This window comes from Vespula vulgaris, chromosome 9 (genome assembly GCF_905475345.1).
Source record: "Vespula vulgaris chromosome 9, iyVesVulg1.1, whole genome shotgun sequence".
Classification (NCBI taxonomy): domain Eukaryota; kingdom Metazoa; phylum Arthropoda; class Insecta; order Hymenoptera; family Vespidae; genus Vespula; species Vespula vulgaris.
Window position 1 is genome coordinate 6,386,243 of NC_066594.1, and position 27,017 is coordinate 6,413,259.

Here is a 27,017-nt window from a genome sequence, read left to right on the forward strand (position 1 = left end):
CTAAGATCTATTTATCGTTTAAAACGTCATTATTCTTTGTAGATAAGTTATAAGACCTAGTGTTATAACTTTAGATATTCTTTTTATTAATAAAATTTTAACCCTTATCTACAAACATGTCACGTTTATAAATAGCATCCTTGGCGGACGACGAACAGTAGAAAACAAAACAAGAAAGGATAGGGTTAACTTACGCGCACACGATCATATACATACAAATAATCTTTAGTCTCTTTGTTGTTCGTGTGAATTAAATATCCTATTGCGCGACACCATCGTCGATGTAAAGTCTTCGTTTCGATTTTCGATTTATAGATTATTTCTTAGCTATACACTTTAGAACACATTTCGTTGTTCTTTCTGTTAAGCAGGTACGATCTGCCAGGGGAGAAGAGTTTTATTCTTCGCGTTTTTCGTAATCTGTGCCTGCTGTTGGGTATCCTCTCGATTTTGTAGATCTGTTGTTTGATCAATGTGTCCGGTTGGCTGAGTCTCATGCAAAGTGAGACTTGACCCGAAAAATCTACGTCGGTGGTTAGCTCCAGTTTCGGTTCCATTGTCAACGAATATTCTGTCATGCTTTGGACGAAATTCGAACGCAACTTGCTACCACCTTGAATTACGATACCAGCACTCATGTCTACCAAGGAATGAGCGTTTCTCGACCAAAGACTCAATTGAATTTGTCCGGCAAGATCGAAACTCATGGCACCTTGAACATCCATCTCGTTTACGAAACCAGCTGTAAGTGGTATGAACTCGCTGTGACTGTGCAGAGATGTTATCGCTTGGAAAGCTGGCGTTCTTTCGGATGCTGTTCCGGACCAAACGTGTCCCATCAATTCTCCTTGACCTGAGAAGAACACGAAAGGCCTTATACCGACACCTAACAAATCGATCTCCATTCCAGCTGTAGCTGTTTCGTCGTCGGCGTCTACATTCTCATCTTGATTCGAAGAAACGAAATTACTAAGACCACGAGCGAAAAGACCAAGAGAAAACATTGTCTCTTCGTGTTCACCGGTTTCCAATACCACGTTTACTATACCACGTTTCAACAATCCAGCGTTTATTTCTTGAATGGTTACGAGAGATCCATTACTACCCCTTGATTTCAAGAAACTTCGTGAAAACGCCGTACTCAATCCTTTTTGAGCTAACACATGATAATTGTTAACCTTCCGTCGAAGTTCATCGAAATTCTCTTTCAGATTACGTGCGAACGTTTGATTTTTTTCAGATAATTGTTCAAAACGTTGACTCAAATATTTACGTATCTCGTATGGCAGATCGTTACTGGCTAAAGACTCGACGAGTTCTCGAAGTTCTTCCTTGGACGGTCCACTTTCTAGAATGATATCCAATGCGAGAGTACGAGCACTGCTGTCTCTCTTAGATTTACCGATCTGATAAAACGTCTTAAATGCAGCTTCCTTAACGTCAGATGTTATATCTTCACGTGGTAGTGCTGCTAATGCACGCCAAGCTACGATACTTGTAGCAGAACTCGTATCTTCGGCGTATTTTAAAAGTATTGGAATGGCTTCCTTACTCTTTAAATTTCTAAGAGCTCGTAGAAACTTTATCTTACATTCTTCTCCCGTACAACTATCTAAACCTAATTCTAAACTAAATCGTGCCTTTTCTATCACAGCCGAGGTTCCGCAATGTCTTGCAATCGCTGCTGCTGTTAAAGCGTACGTTTCCGATAGTTTATCATTTTGCATGGTCTCTTCCGATCGCCTAAGAATATCCTTGGCTATATCAGCATCCGGAGTTGGAGACATGGACAAGGCCCAAAGATATCTCTCAGTATCATCGCCTGTCTCATCTTGCCTGAGTATCTTCATAGCAGCTTGATGTGCTGCTGGTGTCGAGGTCGAGCCGTAAAGGTCCAAAAGTTGCGTCTTCAGCTGTCGATAACGTGGACTCTTTAATAATTTTACTAATTGTTCGGTGGACGTTCGTTTGACTAGAGGTAACAGCTTCAAAAAAGCCGATGCGGATTTCGTCGTTCCCAAAGCCGCATTATTTAAAGACTCACGATAATCTTCGACCATTTGTTCCAACTGAAATGAATTATTTTTTTATCAGTCTTATGTAAAATCTTTTTCCTTTTTTTCTTTACTTTTTTCTTACATTTCTTTTTCAACTTATTTTTTAATTGGAAAAAATTGCTTTTTTTTATATATATATATATATTTTAAATAAATATGTATCAAGCACATACAAGAAATTGTAATAAAGTATATACCATTGGACATCCAGATTCTGGGCAAGTAAAGGGTTCCATTTCCAGTTCTATGTCAGTTTCTCTGTAACCAGGTTGAAGAAGAGCCACAGCGTGTTTAACGGAATTTGCCTCTAAATGTGCCACCTTGGTATCTTTTGGAATCTCTACTAATAATCTCTTCGACGTAACCATACTACCTACTTCCGGTCTGGTCACCAAAGTCAACTGGTGTTCTTCCTCTTCCTTTATAATCGTTGGTAATAAAAATGGCGACAAATCGTACGTAACATTACGATAACTAACAAGGTTCACATCGAGAATAGAATTAGGATGTTGTTTCTTTGCCGGTAAAGCGTTAGTGTTGATTTTACAATTGTGTTTACGTTTCAGTATGGTTTTCGGTCCCAAAGAAACGTAAGAAACCGTGCAAACACCCGATGCATCCTTTTCGCGTATCTCATCGTCGAGAGTTTTGTATTGAAAAATACTCGCCAAGCCACGTTTCAGATTCTTCGATGACACCGGCTCGGACGTATCCAAATAGAGCGCTTTAATTTCACCATTTTTCCACAAAACGATTACAGGCTTTTGAGATATTTCATTGACTCTTGAGGAATGTTCTACGAAACCCTCCGGTTCTGGTGCTTTTCGCGATTTAATCAATAATTGCGGCGATGAAATCTATGTACGAAAAGAAACAAGAAAAAAATTTATCAATTTTTTTGTTTTGCCTTAACAGACATTGCACATCAAAATCTTTCCAAAGTCTGTCATAGATATTTTTATAATTGAAAAAATCAAACAAGTATTTATCGAATTTGTTAATTGCACTCAAATCAATTTACGAATTCGTTCAAATCGTATAAACGTACTTACGTAGAGAATAACGATGTAGAAAATATCACAAATTAAATAACTTAAGAGATATCGTCGAAATTCGTATCGACGTTTCTCCTTCGATCAAAAAGCAAACACGATTAATCGTTCATTTAATTTAAATGTAAGTCATGTAAAAGGTTATCGATATTACCGGGATTTCATCGCAAGAGAAACCGTATTGCCAAAGATAAAATTATATGCACGTATATCGACTTCGTGTGTACGTAGCTGTTTATACGAAAAATGCTTTTTTTTTTATCTTTTTTTATCTCTCTTTTTTTTTTTAACAAAGATACATGCTCTTGGAAATGGTACTACCATAATCAAAAAGAATAAAATACATTCAACTTAAATACACACAATACATTATGTAATAATATATAAATTACTTTTTTTCACTTGATCTATAGATCATACATTGAGATGGTGGAAAAAATAACATAAAACCAAAACAAAAGAATCTAAAAGACAATGGAACGTAATAACGGTATTTTCAAAATGGATTCCACAAAGTACATACGGTAGATCGTTAACGGGTTTTTACACTTGCAATTGAAATCAATTGTACGAGACGATATATTAAGCATACCATACTACTTAATCGAAACGACACATCACGCTTTGGAAGACGTGACATTATTGTTCTACGTGCGAGTCATACATACATACATACATACATACATACATACATACATACATACATACATACATACATACATATATAAAACGAAATAAAATGTAATATCAAATAAAATCACCTCGATATTCAAAAGAAAAGATTCTGGATCGTTGGGATCCCTCCAAACAGCGGACACATCGAGCTCAGCAGTTAATTGAAAGCCAACGTCACCGGCAAACTTGGAGGGTCCAGATTCTCTGAACAAAACTGTTGTAGTTAGCTGGTATTTCAGGCCACTTCCGACATCCCAACCTTTGATGGCACTGGCTACGGCTGAAAATATAATGCACAATATCCAATACATGTTCTTCTTCTTCTTCTGTAATTAACAATGTTCTAACGTCGTCGTAGTTATTATAGGTGTAGGTTGTTATTATTATGGTTGTTGCTCGATCGAAAAATTTGCTTTGCAATTTATATATTTTTCATTGATGATGACAACAGTTGTTATTAAAGAAAAAAGAATGGAAAACAATAACGATAGAATGAAAATGCCTCCAGAAATAAAAAATCAGAAAGAAAACATCAGGAGGAAAGAAAAAATATTGTAACTCGAATAGTTGATTTATGAAATCAGATTGGTTCTCTGTTTTTTTTAGAATTGATAATACGTGAGTATGACTTTCGACTTTCGAACGAAATGTTAAGAGCCACGAGGCGACCGATTACGAGTTTACGCGTCGTCTGTTGGGTCCACTGTAGTCGAAGAACCGCTTCATGAGTCAATGTTGGAATAGCTTGTGTGAGTAAGAGTGCATGTATGAGTAAGAGTGCATGTGTGAGTAAGTATGTCTGCTGCTGTATCTCTGTTGTATATGTGTGTGTGTATGTGTACGTCAGTGTATGATTTTATATCTGTGTCGGAGGACCAGTGACTCCTCACGAGAGTATACATCTAACAAGCTACTAAAAGGTCACCGTTAAGTCGCGACGAGATTCTAACGATTGATATTGCTACTAACAGACAGAAAATTAAATTTAAATGAACCAGACGAGAATATGGATAAGTAGATGAAAATAAAATAAAAGAATAATCTTCTTTAACGTATGTAATTTGTTTAACTGTATGTAATTAATTATTTAATCTTTAGATATATATATATAAGTATATAGTTTGTATGTGTATATGTATGTATGTATGTATGTATGTACGTGTGTGTGTGTATCTGATAAAAATCCTATATGCAAAAAAAAATACTGATAACTTTCCGAAGTCCCGTAAAAAATGATCTTACGAAAAAATTCTGTGGACCGTAGAACGAGCCCCCCTAAAGTAGTATAATTTTTTTTTCCTTTCTTTTTTTTCGTGAAACACAAAATAATAGACATATTTCAGATAGTAACAGCCATATTTCTTTCTTTTTTTTTTTTTTCTTTATTTTAATTGGAGTTAAAGTAACAAAGGAAAAAAATAAATGATTCAAGGTGACCCATATATATTCATGATAATATCTTTTTTCCTCAAGTGCAAGAATGCCGAATATTCATTTCGAAATTGCATTGTTTTTTTCGAAAGTGAAAAATTTTTTTTTTTTAACATCGAATTCTTTCTCAAAAAAAAAAAAAAACAGACATTAGTCGCATAACACGGACGAAAAATAATTAATTTGCGAAGTATTTTGAAACAAGAAAAAATATATGCGAACGAAAAAATATTTACGAGTAAAATGTATTGTGTGTTGCAAGATGAAAAAAATTATAACCTCTTTGATCCTACGCTCCGCATGAATTTTTATAATCTTATTATCGAACGAAAATGTTTTCTGAAAATGTATTACTTCCTAAGATTAGAAAAAAGAAAAACAAAATTATAATAATAATAATAAAAAAGAAGAAAAAAGAAAAAGAAAAATGAAGAACATAAAAAATGCGAAAAGATTTTTATACGTATCTCATTCAGTGCTATTAAAATTTCTTTTACAAAGTAAATCATTTAAAATTAGAACAATCTTTTTTTTTATAAGTGATATTAATTATCGATAAACATAATTATTTTATTGTTAAAATTGAATATTACTCACCTCTATGGTATCTTTTTTTTCTTTTTTTTCTTTTCTCTTTTTATATATAAAAAATACAAAATCTACGACTAATTTTTGTCTCAACATTACCGACACTTTCACCATTTCACCAAAACGAGTTTAGAAGAAAAAGAAAGAAAGAAGAAAAAAATGGACTTCATAAGAAAAAAGTGAACGACCCATTTTAACGGCAGTTACGATCTTTTTTCGTTGTGTAAATAAGATTAATAAAGCTAAATATATGAGTAAATGTATTTAGCGAGATACCTGAATCGCGGAACAAATTATTATTATAACGGTATTAATGTAACGATAACATTATGAGAAGCTTTAAGGTTATCGTAAATTTTATGCGACGTGCATACGTATTATTAGCTATTCGAAAAGAAGAAAAGAAACAGATAACTTGAATACACTGACAAACACGCTTTGTCGACTGTTATTGAACAATATTACGGTTTATTTTACGATTTCGAACTGGTTTGATCACTGGTTAAACATCTAACCCAGAGGAGTTGACTCGTCAAACAGGATTTGTGTATTCTGGCGGGAGAACACTTTTAAAACGTGACAAGACTACTAATAATTCCTACGTAATAAATTAATTATATAGTTATATAGATACGATTGTTTCATTTCTGTGAAATATTTACATATTGTATAATAATTATTTGATACGTTATATGATCTAACTTCTTTTCTTTTTCTTTTTTTTCTTTTTTTTATCGTATAAGATTTTTAAATTGAGTAAGGTAGTAGCAAAGAAATTGGTCAATTACCTGGCGCCATCTGACAGTAGGAACCTGTAAAGAAAAAAAAAAAAGAAGGAAACTTTATATAAAATTTGGTCTTTCTACGATGTTTTTAAAAAGAACTTACACGATTGAACGTTAATTTTGAATAATAACTTACATTAAATATTAATGCTCGTGTGTATGTGTGTGTGTGTGTGTGTGTGTGCGTAATTGCATATTCATATGCGTAAAATGGAAAGTGAGAAATATATAACAAAAATATTTATAAAAAAATCAATAAGGACGTAACATTAAATTTACATATATACATACATATACATACATACATATATACATATATATATTATATATATATTATATATATACTTAATATTACGTCTGTATTGTGTATAACATATACATATACATATACAAAAAAAAATGTATCTTATCATATATACATAAAGACGAAACAGAAATTCGTTACAAGGCGGGTGAAGTGTCGACCAATGACGAGACACCTTACTAATTACAATACGATCAGCGATTGGTCGATCGTCGTTCAATTGTTCGATAATCAACGGATGTTCTTATCGATCTCGTATTCTAGTCTAGCAGGATGTATTATCGCCCACTTAAGCTCATTATATTTTTTTTCTTTTATAAATATAATCGTTCTACATGCATACAACACACACACACGCATACACACACACAGATGCAATCATACATACATACATACATACATACATATACCTGAAAAAGAAATTTTTACGATAATGACGATGTAGGAGAGGATTTCGTCATAAGTAAGAATGAAACAGAGAGAGAGAGAGAGAGAGAGAGAGAGAGAGAGAAAGAGAGAGAGAAAGATAGTAAGAAGAAAGAAAAGAAAGAATAGATAGATAGAAAGAGAAAGAGAGAGAAAGAGAGGTGGCGCACGTGTGTCATAAGATAAAATGAAAAAGAACATAATCACGCGTGGTAAAGTAGGAAATGACTTTGTATCAGGGAGGCCAACAGCCTCTTTACTCACCGAAGAGTGTCAGAAGGTAGACGAGGTAAACGATCAGAGTAGTGAACGGTGGCCTTTTAAGACAGGCCATATCTTTATCCTCGTTCCTTGTAGACGATCTTTCTCGATCCTATTCCTCTTAGATTTTAAACGCTTCTACAACGTTTCCGCAATGCTCTTTCTCTTCTCTAAACTTTCTACGAATATAAACAGAAATTATAATTAGAGACACAGAAAAGTATAGGAAAGTACAGGACAGTACAGGACAGAGCGCTGCGTTATCGTGACGGGACCGGCACCCGTCAAACCCCCTTATCCCCCCACTGTCCCCCTCCGACCCTCCCTTTTCCTCCCTCTCTCCTTCGTCTTATCCTCCAGTCATTCTCATTTTCCTTCTCCTCCTTTTTTTTTTCTTTCTTTCCTTGTCTTGTCTTCTCTCTCTCTCTCTCTCTCTCTCTCTCTCTTCTCTGTATTTTTTCTCTTTCTTACTCGTACATTAGATCGTTCATTCGTTCGTTCGTCCGTTCGTTCGTTTATTCGTTCGTTCGTCGTTCGTTCGTTCGTCGTTCGTTCATCTTCCGTCCGTACGTCGCGTTGTGCCGCCACTGCACTCTTCTCTCCAATCCTAGTTTATTCTCTTCTTCGTATTGGTAAAAAAAAAAATAAGGAGATTTATAATAGGCGGGAACGCGAAGTGGGGTTATGTTGTGCATTGGTGTGATATGTGTGTGTGTATGTGTTTGTGTAGTAATACCGGATATCATATAAAATCTAAATATAATATTCGTCGGAAGATAGCCAATCAGATCTTATTCCAACATATTTTGTATTTTAAAAAATCGCGCCAGAAATATTTGCGTCGTCATACCACAATTGCATTCCTATTCGAATACTTTATACTTGCAAATATATCTTTTTGCAAAGAAAGCACGTATGATCGCAATTATCGTGATTAATATTATTAGATATTATTGAAAGATCTATGGTCAATAAATTTTCTTTATTGTTTTGATTCTCTTCTTCGTAAATTCGATGATTAATGGAACAAGCATCCTTGGCAGTTATTCCAAATTCGAAACGATTATCTAACGTCATAGATATATATATATATATATATATATATATATATATATATATATATAATTCCTATGATATCTTTTGTATTTAGAGAAAATATAAATGATTGAAAATGTGATAGATTATTAATTACAATACCTGTTGATAGCCAATACCGTCAGAGCAACGTTTATAAAATATTTAACGTTTTCTTTGAAAATTATATTTGATAGTCTCTCTTATCGACTAGTGAAACGCTAAACAACTTATGGAAAACTGATGGGAATCAATTCTAGCTCCTTAAAATATCCCGTCGATCGAGCTACTATGTATACAGCTCCCTCAGTAATACTAAACAATAAATATTTCTTATCGTCTTTATCATTTTCATGGAATCTTTGAACTAGTTATAACCTTTCTTATCTTTCTACGCTTTCGTTTTGTATCATAGGTCTCTTGATATCTCTTTAAATATTATGATGCTTACGTTAAATATTAAAAAGTTCACGAACTAATTAACAAGTTTCCGGCAATACGAATTTTTATATATAAATTTTTTGTTCGTGTTCGTCAACAATTCAAACATGTAATATATATATATATATATATATATATATACATCATACATCATACATACATATATATATATATTATTTTTTATTTTTTATTATGAATGTTTTTTTCTATTTTTATTCATTTTTTATATTATATTTAACGAGTTATTTTATTCTTAAAATATAAAAATAATAAGTAATTAGAAAATTATGACATTATGAAATAAATTTTGTTTTTATCATATTTCAGAAAGAATTCGTTTCTTCAATCGATATTTTCTTATCGACTGAGAAAATATATCACCTATCGGTAATTTACCATATATCAGAAAGAAATAATAGATTTTAACGTCGAAAATAATTTATCGATGTAATAAGTAAAACTAAACATAGCTCATTTTCTGAATGATAAGATAAGAGTTATTTCGTACGTTTTTAATAAAAATAAAAATAAAGAAAAAAATATTTAAAAAAATGAAAAATGTACATAAAAAATTTTTTTCTAATCAGCATTATCAGCAAATCAAAATGTTAAAATTCAAGGATTGTTATTCCAGTGTTGCATAACATAAAATGGATAAATCGATAAAGCAAGTAGCATGTAATATTTTTACATGAATTATCGTTCTATTACATATTTGCAAATAAAAATACAATACAGATCAAATATTTCTGTCTACCGATATACCAAAATTATAGAAAATATGTCCCCTTATATTTGCTATTTATTCCATTTTCCAAGAAAAATATAATATAAAAATAGATTTAATCATTATCATTTTATAGGTATAAATTTGACATGAAGCGGTTTCGTTGAAGTCAAAATCATATCTCCCATGAATTTAGCATCATCCAATTCGTCCACTGGTTCTAATCGAAAATGATGCAATATGTAGGCTAACATTACTTTAATTTCGAGGAGAGCGTATTTTTGACCTATTAAAATAAAAAAAAAAGGAGAAAAAGAAAAAAGATGAAACAATAATTTCGAGTTGATCGTTTGTTGTATGCAACATTTACCAATACAGTTTCGTAATCCTGCACTAAACGGTATGTACGAATAAGGATTACGATTCTTTATGTTTTCTGGTAAAAATCTATCAGGATCAAAAATCGTTGGATTTGGCCAATAGTTTGGATCCTTGTGTATACTGTAAATACTTAAGCGACAATCCACACCGGCTGGGATTAAATGATTCTCTGAAAATTATAATATGTGTGTTAATAATTTTTATATTTGATATTTTGAAAAGACTAAGAGAAAGATTATTAAATGTAATTATTTTTCTGTAATTATATCACATACCCAATTGCAAGTCCTCTAATAAATAACGTGATATAGAAGGAACGCTAGGATACAAACGCAGTGATTCTTTTATGCATCTTTCCATATATGAAAATTGACCAAGCATCGAGATCGTCAAATTACAATCATTTTGTTGCATGATATTGTTCACTTCGTTTCTTATACCTTCCTATAAATCAATAAGATCATGTATTGTTCATGAATAAATTTTCTTTTCTTTCTTTTTTTTTTTTTTTTTATTATACTAATTACTTCGATTAAAGGAATTACCTGTACAGATTTGTGTTTTGCAAAAAGAAGCAAACAAAAATTTAATGATGTTGCCGTAGTGTCGTGACCCTGCAGAAATATATTTTTTTTTTTATTTTTTTATTTATCCTTTTTTATAAATTATTTTCATTTATTTTTTACTTTTCGAAATAGACTACACACTATGTGATATTTACGTACAGCAAACATGAAAGTATCGACCTCTTCTTGAATTCCTTCGTCATTGATTTGATTATCTTTCGAAGCGGCTATGAGTAAATCTAACATAGCAAGTTTTTTCTTGGACATCGAATCTGTAAAATAAAAAAAAAAAAGATCGATTAACCCATTTATTTTTTATCGAATTTTGTGTAATCATTTTTATGATTCATATTTTTTTATTAAACAATTAAAATACTCTTATAAGTATTGTTGGATTCTTTAGCAAATACGTCGTTTTCATCCATTTCTTCCAAATTTTGTAAGTATTTCCCGTTAGTTTGTTGATGAAAACGTTTCCTTTCCGTGATTATCTGAAATAACGGTAAAAGAACAAAGCAAAAAATCAAATTGATCTATTATTCGCTCAATTTAAATGAGAAAAAAGAAATAGAGAAAAAATAAAATCTTACGTTTGATGAAAAATCGTGCAATGTTTTCAAAAGTTTTTTTTGTTTTCTGCCAAGCGATGAAAATGAAAATATGAAATCTGAATGGTACCAAGGTCTCAAAATTCTAAAAAAGAAAAAAAAAATAAATAAATAACGATAAATTTTTCCTTTAGATTAAAGCGATGTCTTTCGAATAAATATATATAAAATTGATTAATTACCTGTACGATACAATTTTGCTGAAATTGTGAACAGCTTCGCGGTATTTAATTTGTAACTCTTCTTTTCCCTTTAAAGGGATACCCATGGCCGTTTCTACGAAAATGAACTTTAAAATATAAATCATTTATTCTTTGATAAATGTTATAACAACGAAATTAAAAATATTTATTTTATTTAACTAACCGCATATAGCATTTAAAGTGTGCTTGTTTGCAAGCTGCAACGTATCTTTTATAATTGGCCCATCTTTGGTTTCCTCTTTCAATGATGTTACAAGATATTTTGCCTCTTCGTTAAATGTTATAAGAAAATGTTTCAGAATATTAAAGTGAAAGGAAGGCGTTAAAATTTTTCGTCGTCGTTGCCATGTGTCACCTTTCAAATAAAACCTTACGTTAATTATTATTAAATTATTCCAAGTATTATAATATCAAGTTCATATTATTACCACTGCTAGTTACCAATCCATTAGATAGCCAAGGTTTTATATAATTATAAGCTGTACTTTTTTCTATATTTTTGCTACTCTTGACTAGTTTCTACGATGAAAATAAAAAATGTACATACATATACATAAACTTATATTCACGCTATAATATATATATCTGTATATATATATATATATATATATTACATCCTCATATACATATATATATATATTCTCTCTTTTTTCCATAAAATTACGTTAATGGATATGATGTAAAAAGAGAAAGGAAATAAAATTTATTACGCTTTTGCATTTATAATTACTTACCTCAATATCCTTCGGATGAAGTAGAGTTACCGAGGTAAAAAAGAAGGACCATACTTTATAGATTGGATAGTATTCTTTATCGACTTCCAAAAGTTTTCCGAAAGTTTTTTCTAAATTGCTAGACTGGAATCTTAAAATATTTCCTATTATGGGATATGCTTTTGGTCCTGGAACATCTTGAAGTATTCTTCCTATTCTTCGATATTTTATATAATAGTGTAATAAAAATAAAAATGAAATAAAACCCAATAAGATTGTGAACATTATATCTGTAGAAAAAAACGAAAAATTAATTGAATATAATCTTTTCACATAACATACACACATATACGCGCGCGATCTTACACAATACGAAAATATGAAAAAAGAAAAATCCTACTATGCGTACACGCGTAATATTTACACGTATAAATATAAAATAATAATTATAATTAATATACGAACGAACATTAATATTCGATTGAAATGAACACGATATTTTATTATTATTCATTTTATATATTATTTCACGATTAAAGTTTTAAACGTAAAAATAATTTTCACTTACCAGCTGTAATTGGCGAACGAAAAGAAAAATAAAAGAATAAAAAATTGATAATAATAATGTAATCGAAGCACTCGGAACTGTTAATATACTATTACAATTCGAAAAATAATTTCAAATTATGCCCAAAATCAGTAGTAGATGTGTCCGGAATAATAAATGGCTAGTAACTGAATAACTGTACGCTTGTGAAGTCCATGATCACCAAAAAACGAAGATGTTATATGGACGGACGCATAATTATAAATGGACAGAAAAAGATTAAAGTAGTAATAATGTTGTTAGAGCCTTGGGACACAAATTGACGTAATAGGTAAAACATAAATAGTAATATATAAGTGCTATTATATTTAAGACTGCCATAAATCAAATTTCAACCAATCATAATAATAATTGGAAAAAATAATGCGAAAATATAATTCTTAAATATCAAGTATCACATGCTGTATTCTCGTTTTCATATTATATTTTTTGTTTTATTTCGTCTTACAAAACGCAATGCTCTCGATAATTTCGGTCGCGACATGATAAATAATCTCAAAATTTGTATACTGGTATTTCGAAGCAATAATAAAATTTTTAATGTTTTAATAAATTTGCAGAATATTCTCGACAATTTTGATCCCGATGTACGGATATATTATTATATTATTATATTATTTAACATTTTTAATTATTTTTATTATACTTATTAAAATTTGTATTCTAATAACTCTTTGCGATTAGAAAATTTTGAATATTTTAACGAGTTTAAATGGCGGGATGAGAAATGCATTTGATTGGTTGGATACCAAAATAGAGAATAATGGATTCTGATTGGTGGATTTTCATATAGAAATTATTTGTTATATTTTACATCGATGAATGTTTTGATCTTTAAATAAAATCAGGGAAACGATAATAAAGTTGTATGAATAATGTAGTGTAAGATTATAATGTGTCAATGTGTTTGTCTATACAAAAGGAAACGAAAGATTTTTTTATCATAATTTTATACCGGCTTGTTATAATCTTACCAGTAATTTGGACTTTTGAATTTGTGACAAAATATATTTTTCTTAGATACGAGAGATGTGTCAAATATTAGAAAAATATTTAAAGTACATCTATCTAAAAAGTCGTACGATGATTTGCAAAATATATAATACAAAAAGAAACAACAAAATTTAATTATATATTTATTATATTATACAAATAAAAATTAATTATAGTATCTGATGATTTTACGAAAATTAACCTGATCGTATAATTGAATAAAGTTAAAGAAATATTACGAATAAATTACTTTATTTTATTTATTAACGATCGATATTACCAATTAATTTAATTTTAACATATGTCATTAAATCGTTTTATTAGTCATTTAAGCGTTACGAATGATCAATGGATATACAAAAGCAATATTAATGGATTGTAGAATAATAATTATACAGTACTTGATATAACTTATACGATACTAAGTATAACAATGGACTTGATATAAAACAAATGAAAACGTGGTATAAGTTGTAAAATACAGTATATTAGTGTAACGATAAAATAGAAAAGAATTAATTATACAAATATTTATTCGTAATGTAATTATATAAGTTAATAAAATATTTGATGCCGCTAATAAAATAAACTATTGAAGTCAACGTATTTGATGAATAATTCTCGTACAGCATAAGAATATTTTTAAAATATTTAGTTTTATATATCAATGTATTCAATGCATTAAAATGTAAATGCATGGAAGAAAAACTGGAAAATAAATTCGCTATGTTACTGATAGTACTAGTATATATAATGCATGTTAAAAATATGACGTTTAAAGCGAACGAATAATTTTTTTTAATATATGTACTTTTTTTCATATATATATATATGTGCGTGTGTGTGTAAATTTTATCTAGGTTTATAACAGAGAAATGCATTTTTATAAATCGATGAATTAATCTACAAATATAATCGCGTTAAAAATAAACATAATATCAAAATATACGAATAAGGAATTAATGAATTTTTGTAAATCAAATTCGTATTAAATATAGTGTCCAAAGATTATTTAGAAAATCAGATATCGATTGTATTTTATGTTTTCTAAAGTTATTTTAAATGATTGCATCAAAGAGTGAATTATTTTATGAATGTATATTGTGTATATATATATATGGTCGTGATTTAAGAAATTGTTTCTAGTAATCCCATAAAATGAAAAGAGAAAGAGTATGATAATTATTAAATTGTAAATAATATAATAATTAATTTTTGTAATAATTATATTATAATATAATTATATATATATATATATATATAAAATATTAAATAAGGAATTAATATTGACAGAAAATAAGAAAGCAACAAATACTGTTGCAATAATTTTTCATACATTCTTATTTCATTTATTTTTCGTGCATTATATATCCTTAGTACAGAAAAACTTATTGGAATGATATCATGTTATATAATTATGGATGATTGCATAATTGTAATATTAAATTATACAATTGCTTTGCGTAAAGTAAATATTTTCATTTATTATTAATATCCCATTAATGTCTCTTTCAGCTTTTTATGTATGAATGAAGTTAAAAATGAAAAAGTAAAAAAAATTATGTACATTACCTGTGAATTCGCAGGTATATTTATATTCTTGTCAAATTATATATCAATTTCACAACTAATGTTTTTTTTTTTTTTGTTTAAAATTAACAATCTACATGTACATAAATATATATATACATGTATTTAAGAATATGTATCGCTTTATATAAATTACGAATATGTCATTTGATGATCTATTAGCTGCACAAATCAGTTTTTCCTTTCTTTTTTTTTTTTTTACAATATCTCGTAGGGAACAAATAAATTTTCTTTTAAAATTATATTGCAATCGTTCATGAATGTTAATATAAAAAGACCATCCTTATCTATAATTTCTAATTTCAACATACAAAGTTTTGTTTTCAGATATTATAGTATTAATCTATAATATAGTATGTAGATATTTTGTATACTCCTTGTTTTTTCTATCTTAAGCATCTAATACGGACGAGTTATATGTAATAGTAATAATAATAGTAATAATAGTAATAGTAATAGTAATAATAATAATAATAATAACAATATTATGTATATATATATATGAGGCTATTAAAAAACAATACCAATCTGCATGTGAAATTAAAGCTTTATAATGGACAGATAATTTACGAGTATATAAAGTTATATCGAAATAAGATAAAGTAAACTTGACGTGATGACGTTCATCCCATTATACGATGTTATAATCGAAAATTAAAAAAAATTTTCTTGTTCAAAGTTTTGCTACATAACAATAATTTGTAAAATTATATATTTTAAAATTCTCATGAATTATAGAATATGTAAGATGTTCTTGTCTTATGTTTCATGTTTTATTTCGAACGATATCACTTCTTTTTCTTTTCTTTTCTTTTCTTTTTTTTTAAAGAGAGAAATAGAATATTCAAAAATACGCTTATGAATTCCAGTTGTTGCTCCTTTTGTTTAATTATTTTTTTTATCGCCGAGATCTTCGAGCACGAGGACCACCACCGCGTCCTCGTGAATATCCACGTCCTCGTGGTGATTTATTCATTTGCGGAGTGTGTGTAACTTCAACGCTAACCGGCGTTGTTTTTTCAAGTTCTGCATGTTCTTTCTCATCACCGTCGTCTATTAAATTTCCTATTTCAAGATCATTGTCATTATCTATGTCAGCCCACATTTTTTCAACGGGCGTTTTCTTTTCTTGCTCGTTAGTAACATTTTCTGTAGTTTGTTCATTATTTCCACTCGTTTCGTTATTCTCATCTTCCTCTGATTCCGCATCAGCTTCTAAAGGATCATATTTTTCATCCCCATCGGTTTTCTTCTGAACCGAGGAACTTTCATTGCTGTTATCTTGTGTCTCTTTAGTTTCTCCGTTATCTTCATCCTCGGAATGAGCAACTTTACGGCGTTTCCAATTGCCTTCGTATTCCTCGCTATTTTGTGATGAGTTATCTCTCTTGGTCTGTAACATGTACGTTTTAAAATGAAATATGTATTACGTATGAACAAATTATATATAAAATTTTATTTACGATAAAAACTAATAGCTTACCTCAATGTCTTCAGTTTCTTTAGATTCTGCATTTGTAGTATTAGCAGTTAAAGATTTAACTTCTTGCACGAAATTTCTGTAATGCGTTATGCTACGAAGATGAGCGTTCATGTCTTCGGATAATAACATAAATCTTCGACATTTTTCGCAATAATATCCTTGCACTTCCTTCACTAAAGATTTACCTATATAAGAAAAGAATTTCTTAATTAAACAAGTACAATTTCGAGTACGTGAAAATCGTTAAAAATCAGAATTATTGATTAATCGTAAAATATTGTTGCATTGACATACCTATGGATAATTGATTTTGTCGACAATACCTGTAAGAAGGTATTTTAAATTTCTTATCCTTCAAATTTTCTGAAATGTCAGTGATAAATTCGTGCTCTCCGGATTCATCTTCCTTCTCACTTTTTTGATCAGGGCCAATATCCTTTTCTTCGTCATCAGCGGTACGAACTTCAGCTTCGCCCTTTCCAAGTTTTTCTGTAATTATTTATCATCGTAAATAACGTGTAATTAACGTATTCCAATGATTTTTATATTAATTTTTTACTCACCTTTCTTTTTATTCTTACGTTGTTCTTCACATTGTACAGCATTTTTCATATGAGCTGGCGTTAGACAATGTTCATCGTATTCTATGCGAGATGGAAACTCTTTTAAACATGGGAAACAACGTGGATGCAAAAATGTTTTCAACTGTTGATGCTTCTCGCTTTTACGGTGCGTTGACAAAGTTCCATAAAAATTTAAATCACACATTGTACAATATTCTCTTATATTGAGATCTACAGGTATCTAAAATTTACACATAGAAAATATTTTTTTTTAACTAAAAAAACATTGTTTACATCATACGAGATTGCTATTATGAAACTAATTACTTCTTATATCATATATATATATATACTCTTTTTTTTATGAAGAGCACAAAAAAGAAAACTCATTATATTTCTTCTTGAAAAATAATTTGTTTACATAATTTTTTATAATCACTGACTCGTATAGCGAAATATAACAAACCTTTTTGCCTCGACGTTTAGAATTATTTAGACTAAGTCCACGTTGTTCCTCTGCTACTCTTAATTCGTGTCTCATTAAATCAACTTTTAATTTATACGATTCGTCCAATTTTTCCATCATTAGTTGATGTGCACGTCCTCTTAAATGATTCTCAAAGGACTGTAAAGAAATTTTGTATTAGTATTACACATATATATGTATATATGATTGGAAAACAATATAATTTACAAATATTTACATAACCATCCCACATATGTTTGTTACATATGTAACAAAACATATGGCTCATTGGTACTTCCGCATAACGGCTTTCTGCATGTCTAGCTTCAGATTTCTTTCCAGTTGCTTTTGAATCCTTGTCAGAGTTAGTTGCATTTGCTTCTTTAGATGTTTCTTCTGTAGCAGTATTATTAGTAGCAGCAGCGGTATTAGTAGTAGTAGTTGTAGTAGTAACAGCAGCAGCAGCAGCGGTAGCAGAACATTTTTCTATTTTTTTTTCGTCTTCATCTTCTTTTGTAACTTTTGCTTCCGTATCATTTGTCTTATCTATTTTAACTTCTTCTACTTCATTCTTCTCATCCTTCCAGTCACGTTTTTTATCTTCAGATTCTTCCACAAGTTCACTAATTCAAAGATAAATACGTGTCTTTCATTGAAATATATATTGTATATATTATACGTATATATATATATAGATATATATATATATATAGATTTGAAATAAGTATATCATAACAAGAAAATCTAAATGCCTATGACAGACATTATAATTTAGAATGTTAACATGTGATCAATTATCCAGTAATATTAAATACATAAGATATGTATGTAAAACTTAGAAAATTGATTGGGCAGAAGATTTCTCACACTTTTCACACCAAATCGTGTTTGAAATTTTTAGTCGTCCATTATAATGGACTAATACACTAGATGGTGTTTTTAGATAAGAGGGCATGTGAGAATAAATCGATATGTGTATGAATTTCGATGTAGCGTAAATGTATTGTCAATATTGAAAAGTAAATGCTCACTAAGTATCATTTATAATATGGAATAAATATGTGATACAATTTAATGACAGAAAAGAGAAAGGAAGTAGTGTCGACTGTATTATAGACAGTAATACCAAGAAACATCATACATACAAAGATAGATGACAGAATGAGACTTACTGAAGTTTGAAGAAACTATTCGCAATCACCAGGAGCTTACCTTTTAGCAACAGGTGCTTCTGCTTTTTCATTATCAGAGGTCTTATTGTCCTGCTGTTCCTTTTTGGCAGTCTGATTTTGTTTAGAGGCAGGAATTGGTTTAGAAGATTTATCGTTGCGATGTTGATTTTGGTTTCCATTCATACGTTGATTGCCAGACTGGGGTGCACGAGATTGTTGTGCAGATAGGCCACGTCGCCCAGCAGGGCCATCTCGGGCTCGATTGCCCATCTAGTCATGTAGGTCAAATGACCAAACCATCATGAGAAGTATCTGATAAAACTGCGATTCTTCTCAAGTCGAATTTGGTTCTAGGAACCATTGGACACTTGAGGGAGAAAAATGTTCTATTCGATATGGAAGCAGGACATGTATGGCGAAACAACGAAGGTCATTGATTCCACTCAAAGGTGGAAGGGAAAGGAAAATCATAACATGTAGTTGAAGATGCTAAACGTAGCATATAGTTTTATTTTGTATCTGCAATGATCATTATGATCATGCTTATGATATTTATAAAACTGTTTTTGTCCTCCAAAAGAAATTTATCATTGGAATGAAGAAGACTTTTAAGTCCCACATGCGTGCAATTGTTTTGAAAATATCTGTACCATCGACTTTATTTGAGACGATAGACAGAAGACAGAATATAGGTGAAGCAAGTCGACAGAAAATAATGCCCATATATTATCACTGAAATTTGTGCCTCAACATTGTTAATTTCCATAGATCAAATGGAAAGAGATCTTTGAAATCAATATCTATCGGCAGAGATTTATAATGAAATTGTATAGTGATGATTTATTCCCTTGAAAATCATAGGATACAAACTTTGTCAAATGATAACAATTGTTTATATCTTTGTGATTCATAGAGTACTTTTGATCGAATACCTGAATTGTCAATCAAGCAATTGATATGTGAAGACGAATTTTAAGTATTGGGATGTTTCAAAGATACAAAAGAAAGAAAGGAAGTGTGGACTAAAATTTGCCCATTTTCAACTTCCACTTAAAAATCCACTAAGCATTTTAGAAAGGCTTGCGCCTGTTTCTAAAAACAAAATACTGTATAGTTGCATACCTTATTGTACGGTTGAGGTCGTTGATTCTTGACAGGGTGTCTTACTGGACGATCGTTAAATCGTCCTGATGAAAAGTTTTGTTGATTTGGAAAGTTCGGTCCTGGTCCAGAAAAATTATTTCCAAGGCTGAGTAAAGATGGTACCTTATTCAAAAGGAATAATTATTTTAATAAATCTTGAAGAAGCTATTCAGAAATTATATTTCATCTTACATGGGAAATTAAAAAGAAAACTCACTTGTGGTTGTGTTTCTTGTTGAGTACGTAACAAATTCGAAAGAAGATTACTCGCTATTGCTAGCTGTGCTTGCGGAGAAGCCAAAGATATATTATTATTTGGAGTAGGTAAAATTCCTCTTCCAGGCATCATTCCTCCTTCCCAAGGATTCATTCCGCTATTTCCTCCTCCTCCACCCATACCACCTCCCATATTGTTTCCCATACCACCACCGCCACCACCGCCGCCGCCTCCACCTCCTCCTCCTCCTCCACCGATATTACCAGGTCTACCTCCACCTCCTCCACTATTTCCACGATTATTGAAGTTTCGATTCCCAAAGGAATCTCTTTTTAATCCACGATTAAAAGACATGTTTTTCTGTAAGACGATTATTATTAAAAATACATTTTAGAATAATCATGACGATATCTAGAAATTTTATGATACAATAAATTTACATATAGAACTTGAATTCATAATTAAAAACTTCCGTATATTTCCATTGGGAAATATCAGAGAATTTATTCATCAATTTATAATCTATTGCGTTTCATGTCGCTAAATATCTACGGATCATAACGTTTCCAGTATTACGATATATACATGTATATCATAGAAATCTAACAAAATATAAATAAATTAATGAACATTTCAATGATCTTAATAATAATATTTCGTTTGAATAAATAAGCATATAGGAAGATATTTAATTCACATGGATTTTTATAAAAAAGGACGCCGTCGTAAATCTGTAAGGAATTTATCGTAGGCGTCCTTACCACAATATATACGTATATACGTTATCTTTCGATATTAGAAAATCCACATGATATTATTTTTGATTTTTAATAATATAATTTTTCTCTATAAATATTGCTTAAAATCTGATAAAAATAATAAAATATTATCAACAATATACGTACCGAAATATATCAGGGCGTGGAATAAGTAAGCGAATATACCCAAGCCTAAAACGAAATGGAAATTGCCAAAGCAGGGCTGCCAGACGCTTAACCAATAATGGTTGCAAACTGTTAATCCTTAACGATCGTAAAAAAAAGTATGTTCGTTAAAACGTACGTATGATTGTCAGTACGTTGTCAGTATCATTTGAAACAAAATACTAATTAACCAATGCCCACTTATCTGTGCAAAAGAATATTTGTAATTGGTAAATATCGTAGATCCAAATCAGGTTAGCCAATCAAAAGACTCTTTCTGTTGTCCAATTGATAGATCGTAAGTTAGCACCAATTTCATTGGTTCGTAATTCGATACCTCGTTATAGTAGAAATTAAAATAATGTGATTCGTCGTATTTTATAAATACATATATATTATACTTAGTAAATATTACAATAAAAATAATTCATTTCAAAGTTCAAGAAAATGATCATGATATTTTTCTATTCGTAATTACTAAGTAACGTAGAACTAATAAGTATTAATCGGTATATTAGTAATAATAATATTATTCAAAAATATCGATTGTGTTCAAGAATATCGATCAAAGATATAAAACGATTAAATTAATTATCAACAGATATCTTTGTTACGTATCTACTTTCTTGTAAATAATAAAATAGAACAATGATTATAATATAATATTGAATATATTCGAGGAAATAATAATATACATATATACCATACACACATTATACATACATACATACATACATACATACATATACATATATATATATATATATATATATATATATATATATATATATAAATCGGATCGAAAAATGAGAAAAGTATTCTATTTCGAGTTTCTTAGAATTTGATGAAAAAGGGCGGGGAAAGGTATGGAAGGAGACACGAGGTTCGCCGAACCGTGACGTATATAGCCGAACGCGTGCGCGTTGGCGCGATGCCTAGCGTTGTCGGGCCCGGGGTTGTTCAGTATTCCGCGCGTCGTTGTACAGTGTAGTAGTTTTGTTTTTGTTTTCCTTCGGTGATCTTTTTTCTATCGAAGCGCGACGAACTTCGTTCTTGTCCGAGAAAGACAAGAGATGTGAGACGAGATTGTGAAAGAAAGAAAACAAAAAAAAAAGTGACAAAAGAATATTAAGAAGAAAGGGTGAAAGGTTTAAAAAAGGAATCGTATAAACGACAATCGATAATTGTTGCTTTTGAAAAAGGGTAAAGTTTTTTTACGAAGTAAGCAAACATTAATTTATATTTGACGTTTATATAGAATTTCTATAAGACAAAGTTATATTCGTAGTAATAATGTTCGTATGTGTGTAGGTGTGCGAGAGAGAGAGAGAAAGTGAGAGTGACAGTAAGCTGGCAATAATAAGTAGAACTTCCAAGGAAATTGAAACGTTTTATACTCGTTTAGATTCTTTTTTCTGATAATAGAGAGAATTATTGAAAACTGAAAAGAAAGAGAGAGAAAGAGAGAGAGAGTAAGAGAGTGAGAGAGAGTAAATGTATGTGTGCGTATGTCTGTGTTAACATAAACGAGAAATCATACAAGTCATGTGAGATTCACATGCGATTTTCGGATAGGTTTACGTAGAATTATTTAACAATTTCATATTTGGTTATATTAAAATTCTGCTAAAATATACGTCATTTATGTTAGAAACATACGTATTAGGATTGGATTTTAAGAATAATCTGATATAAATAACCTAAAAAAGGTTAATACATAATACACAACGCACAAGCGTGTGTACATGCGTGCGCACATACACATACACACACACACACGCGCGCGTTAGCATGTATACAAACACCTATACACATACACAGACGCATGCCGTAAAGAAACGTAGATTTATAGGTTTTGGACGCGCAAAACCAGTCAAATCTTTCCATATGTTTGTTCCGTTAGTAATTTCGAACGCGGTTTAGTTTATTGAAATAGAGACAAATTCGTGTGGCCACGTCGTAGAATCATAGCTTTGCTTTTCTTCTATTCAAATTGCGCGCTTCCAAACTGTTTTTTTGGCGGTAAATACAAACGTATAGATACGAGTATCTATATGTAGATTAGGCTTTTGAAATAAATTTTCTTTTTTTTTTCTTCTTTTTAGATTGTATATATATAGATATATGTATGTATGTGTATATGTATATATGTATGTATATATGTATGTATGTATGTATGTATGTATGTATATAGATCTATAGATACATCTACTTTTGAAGGATCGCGTATAATGAAATTAAAAACAAATCTTTCCGTATCGTATTAATATTAAATGCGAGACATTACAGCTTTCAAAGATAATAGATTTTACGTCTAATTAACTTTACGAGAGCTCTTTTACGGTATCCAATAAAAATGAGAGGACATCGTATTAAACGCTTTCGAGGACACCTAGGTTCCAATGAATTTTGCTGATCGAAGATAATTAAGGAGAATAAAAAAAAAAAGAAAAAAGAAACGTATAACTTGTGAAATTGGATTATAATTGAAACGATTTTTTCATTATTACTATCGAATCGCGTATTGCGAAATAAAGTTTGAAAAAAAAAGAGAAAAAAAGGAAATAATAAAAAAGTTAAAAGGAAGTACAATTGTTTGCGGACATTTTTTTTTTACATTCCTTTTTTCGAAAAGATAAATAACCAATTTTTGGAAATGAATGAAATTTAATTCCTTGTTAAGGAAGTTAATTTTTGTATTTCGTTTTTCGAAAGAACGGGCAAACGAACGAAAAAAAAGTAACAAACCGATAGATACGTAGTAATCTATCGACGAGTACGAGTATTTTAATTAATAAATACGTCTAGACGAAACGTGTACGCTAACGGATATATCTGAAACAGGATGGGAAAACTCGTCAGATCGAAGGGCAATTTTTTTTTCGCTCACGAAGAGAGAAGTGTAGTGCATCCGTTAATTAATTAATTAATTAATTAGTTAATTATATAATTAAATAAACTATTAATTAATTTTTTAATCTCATAATCGAAAACAATATCGTTTCAAACGCAAGAACGATCGACTAAGTTCCTATTTTCTTTTTTCTTTTCTTTTCTTTTTTTTTTTTTTTGAAAGGGGTGTTGTATCCTTGCAGATATCGTGATATCGAAGGGTGGATCTCTGTAAGCATATAAAAATCCGCTCAATTCGTAAAATCTCGAAAATCTGAAGAAGGATCGAGCTTGTAGAAAGAAGGAAAAGAAGAAGAAAAAAAAGAAAGAAAAACAAAAGGATGATCTATTATCAAGATTACGATATAAATAAAATTATTTATCAAGAATGCGATTAGAGAAAGAAAAAAGAAGAGAAGAAGAAGTAGAAGTAGAAGAAGAAGGAGAAGGAGAAGGAGAAGAAGAAGAAGAAGAAGAAGAAGAAGAAAGAGAGATAAAAGGAGAAGAAGATAATCGAGTTACGTTGGGAACGCGTGGATCATCGGATCGTGCGGAAGTGCCTCTTGGGAGGGTAAATATCTCTTATACGTTATAAAGGACAACAACCTAGGGGATATAGAGCGCGATTTGAAGTTGGGTAAACTTTTCTTACTCGAAGATATTTGCTTTGAGATTATATATAAAAAAAAAAAGAAAAAAATAAAAAGACAGAAAAAAGGAGGAAAGGAAGAAATTACGTCTTTTGTTCGACGTAACGGTGAGTTGCAAAAACAAAAATGCGATAAAAATCGAAGGGAGATTAAAAAAACGAAAGAGAGATCCAAAAGAGAGAAGAAGAAGAAGAAGAAGAAGAAGAAGAAAAAGAAAAAAGAAAAAAGAAAAATCATTTGCAGAAGGATTATTTTCTTCTTCGTACGATCGATCTCGAAAAGGAATATATATTTAACCGATAAAATGGCGGAAGAAACGTTTCGTCGTAAAACTCGATCGGCCTCGATTTGTGCCCCTGGTTTTTCCAGTATGGAACAAATGTTAGGTACCATACCACCTTCCGGAGCAAAGGAAAGGGACAAGAGCGATCGTGAAAGAGACAGTGGTAGCGGTACTCCTGATAGTAATACACCAACGAGAAGACGAAGACCAGCGACGAGATCTCAAAGCGCCAGAGTTTCCGGAGCGAGTAAGAGCATTCGACGCAGGGCGGCACAAGGTAAGCATACATACCAAAGTTCTCTTTCAAAGCAACGTTTTCTTAGAATAAGAATTATGATTTATCTATTTTCTTATCGGCGCTCTTCCTCGGGCCCCTGTTCGTTCTCTTGTGGTTATTCAAAATAAACCGTTTTTGTGCGAGTTTTCCTTCCCCTACTTTTTCATCTCCTTTCTTCTTCTTCTACTTCTTCTTCTTCTTCTTCTTCTTCTTCTTTTTCTTCTTTCTTTTTCTCTCTCCTTGAAAAATTTTGACGAATTTTACGTACGTGAAAATCTACTTACGTTCATACGTTCAAAACTCCCTTTCCAAAGTCGTATTATTTCCTAACCGATGACAATTAATAACCGCATAATTAATCGTACGTAATCGATAGATATTATTTACGCCAGCAGTTCGATTAATTACGCCACCAATATTTTTGATCAGACTCAATTAACCGGTAATAATCGAATTAACTTGACTGAGAATGATAGAGGTTGGAACATTCGATATCAATGAGAATATATGAGAGAGTTAAGTATATACTACTTTATCGTTCGTTCTTTTTTTTTTTTTCTTCTTCTTTTTCTAATCTCGAGATGACGGTATTCTTTTCAAGAGAAAGAAAGAGGAAGGAGAAAGAAAGAAATGAGTGTCTTATATTTGACATGAAACTTTTAGATAGAGCAGACTTTCTTAACAACGTTCAACGTCGAACTTTAAAAAAAAAAAAAGAAAAAGATAAATATGTATTTTCGAGATCGATCGTTGTATAAAAAAAAGAAAAAAGAAAAGAGAGAGACAGAAATAAGATCGATCGGTTTTTTTAAATTGGAAAAATAATAAAATTGATTTCTTTTTTGACATGATCATCATCATCGTTATCATTGTTACGATACTATGTTCTTAAAATCTAAGTAAAAGTTTTGGAAACGTAGAAACTGTCAGTGACCTACTACCAAAATGTTCAAACACAAAAATAGAAACTGTTGCGGTTTCAAGAAATCTTTAGGAATACGAAAAAAAAAAGAACGATATACGAAGTTTTATTTTGATAAAGCCCTTTGGAGATTTGTACTTTGTATAGGGTGTCCCTAAAGGTCAGAATCATATTTCACAAGATTATCGAGAGGATATATACCATAGAACAACTTTTTAATAAGAGACTACCGATGAGATAGCCATGTTCGTTGCCTTACGATGCTACAAGGTCTTAAAGTTGATTGTCCGATTGCTTATCTTAAAAGACATAACGCAAAACTTTAAATTAGATTTAAAATGATTTAATACGATCAGGATTTCCTTTTTTTTTTTATTTATTTAAAAATATAACTTTTAACATGAGAAGAAAGAAGCAAAAAAAAAGAAAGAAAGAAAAAGAGATATAAAAGTTAAATTTAAATTGAATTCCCTCGATACGTTCTTAAATTATGATTTAAACCTTTTGGGACACTCTATATATTTCTTCTCATTTCTATGAGATC

The 27,017-nt window shown here is 30.5% G+C and overlaps 4 protein-coding genes and 1 long non-coding RNA gene across 12 annotated transcripts in view; 2 read left to right on the forward strand and 3 right to left on the reverse strand.

Annotated features, from left to right (window-relative positions):
• Positions 1-62: 62 nt before the first annotated feature.
• LOC127066502 (microsomal triacylglycerol transfer protein) lies at positions 63-8,943 on the reverse strand. Of its 4 annotated transcripts, XM_051000328.1 has the most exons (7): positions 8,777-8,940; positions 8,057-8,201; positions 7,583-7,758; positions 6,592-6,615; positions 3,871-4,064; positions 2,255-2,914; positions 63-2,069 (listed from the first exon to the last, which is right to left on the reverse strand). In XM_051000328.1, exons 3-7 carry the CDS (start codon positions 7,650-7,652, stop codon positions 324-326), a joined length of 2,694 nt encoding a protein of 897 aa, XP_050856285.1. In that variant the 5' UTR covers positions 7,653-7,758; positions 8,057-8,201; positions 8,777-8,940; the 3' UTR covers positions 63-323. The 4 variants fall into 4 exon arrangements, with proteins under 4 accessions (XP_050856285.1, XP_050856283.1, XP_050856286.1 ...); XM_051000326.1 differs by lacking the exon at positions 8,057-8,201 and having other exon boundaries at positions 8,777-8,943; XM_051000329.1 differs by lacking the exons at positions 6,592-6,615; positions 8,057-8,201 and having other exon boundaries at positions 8,777-8,943.
• A 606-nt stretch (positions 8,944-9,549) lies between these two features.
• On the forward strand, positions 9,550-10,508 carry LOC127066074 (uncharacterized). Its single transcript, XR_007782268.1, has 2 exons — positions 9,550-9,772; positions 9,958-10,508. It is a non-coding gene; the product is annotated as an uncharacterized LOC127066074 (long non-coding RNA).
• On the reverse strand, positions 9,774-13,109 carry LOC127066073 (cytochrome P450 4C1-like). 3 transcript variants are annotated; one of them, XM_050999332.1, is made up of 11 exons: positions 12,861-13,109; positions 12,314-12,582; positions 12,008-12,098; positions 11,743-11,934; positions 11,559-11,652; positions 11,359-11,461; positions 11,145-11,259; positions 10,928-11,040; positions 10,748-10,816; positions 10,478-10,646; positions 9,774-10,371 (listed from the first exon to the last, which is right to left on the reverse strand). In XM_050999332.1, the coding sequence occupies exons 2-11, from the start codon at positions 12,575-12,577 to the stop codon at positions 9,947-9,949; spliced, it is 1,635 nt and encodes a 544-aa protein (XP_050855289.1). In that variant the 5' UTR covers positions 12,578-12,582; positions 12,861-13,109; the 3' UTR covers positions 9,774-9,946. The 3 variants fall into 3 exon arrangements, with proteins under 3 accessions (XP_050855289.1, XP_050855290.1, XP_050855288.1); XM_050999333.1 differs by lacking the exon at positions 12,861-13,109 and having other exon boundaries at positions 9,774-10,107; positions 10,192-10,371; positions 12,314-12,664; XM_050999331.1 differs by lacking the exon at positions 12,861-13,109 and having other exon boundaries at positions 12,314-12,676.
• Positions 13,110-15,216: 2,107 nt separating this feature from the next.
• On the reverse strand, positions 15,217-21,532 carry LOC127066053 (zinc finger protein on ecdysone puffs). The gene is made up of 10 exons (XM_050999287.1): positions 21,432-21,532; positions 20,527-20,886; positions 20,289-20,432; positions 19,207-19,436; positions 18,233-18,617; positions 17,995-18,153; positions 17,529-17,769; positions 17,260-17,454; positions 16,966-17,150; positions 15,217-16,875 (listed from the first exon to the last, which is right to left on the reverse strand). Exons 2-10 carry the CDS (start codon positions 20,878-20,880, stop codon positions 16,381-16,383), a joined length of 2,388 nt encoding a protein of 795 aa, XP_050855244.1. The 5' UTR covers positions 20,881-20,886; positions 21,432-21,532; the 3' UTR covers positions 15,217-16,380.
• An 878-nt stretch (positions 21,533-22,410) lies between these two features.
• The window catches only part of LOC127066572 (GTP-binding protein GEM), a 36,496-nt gene continuing 31,889 nt past the window's right edge, over positions 22,411-27,017 (forward strand). Inside the window, exons 1-2 of one of the 3 annotated variants that reach the window (XM_051000465.1) lie at positions 22,411-22,670; positions 24,526-25,551. In XM_051000465.1, coding sequence (XP_050856422.1) covers positions 25,296-25,551 — 256 coding nt within the window. In that variant the 5' untranslated portion in view covers positions 22,411-22,670; positions 24,526-25,295. The remainder of the gene's footprint in view (positions 22,671-24,525; positions 25,552-27,017) is intronic. The other 2 variants (XM_051000464.1, XM_051000466.1) reach the window with 2 other exon arrangements.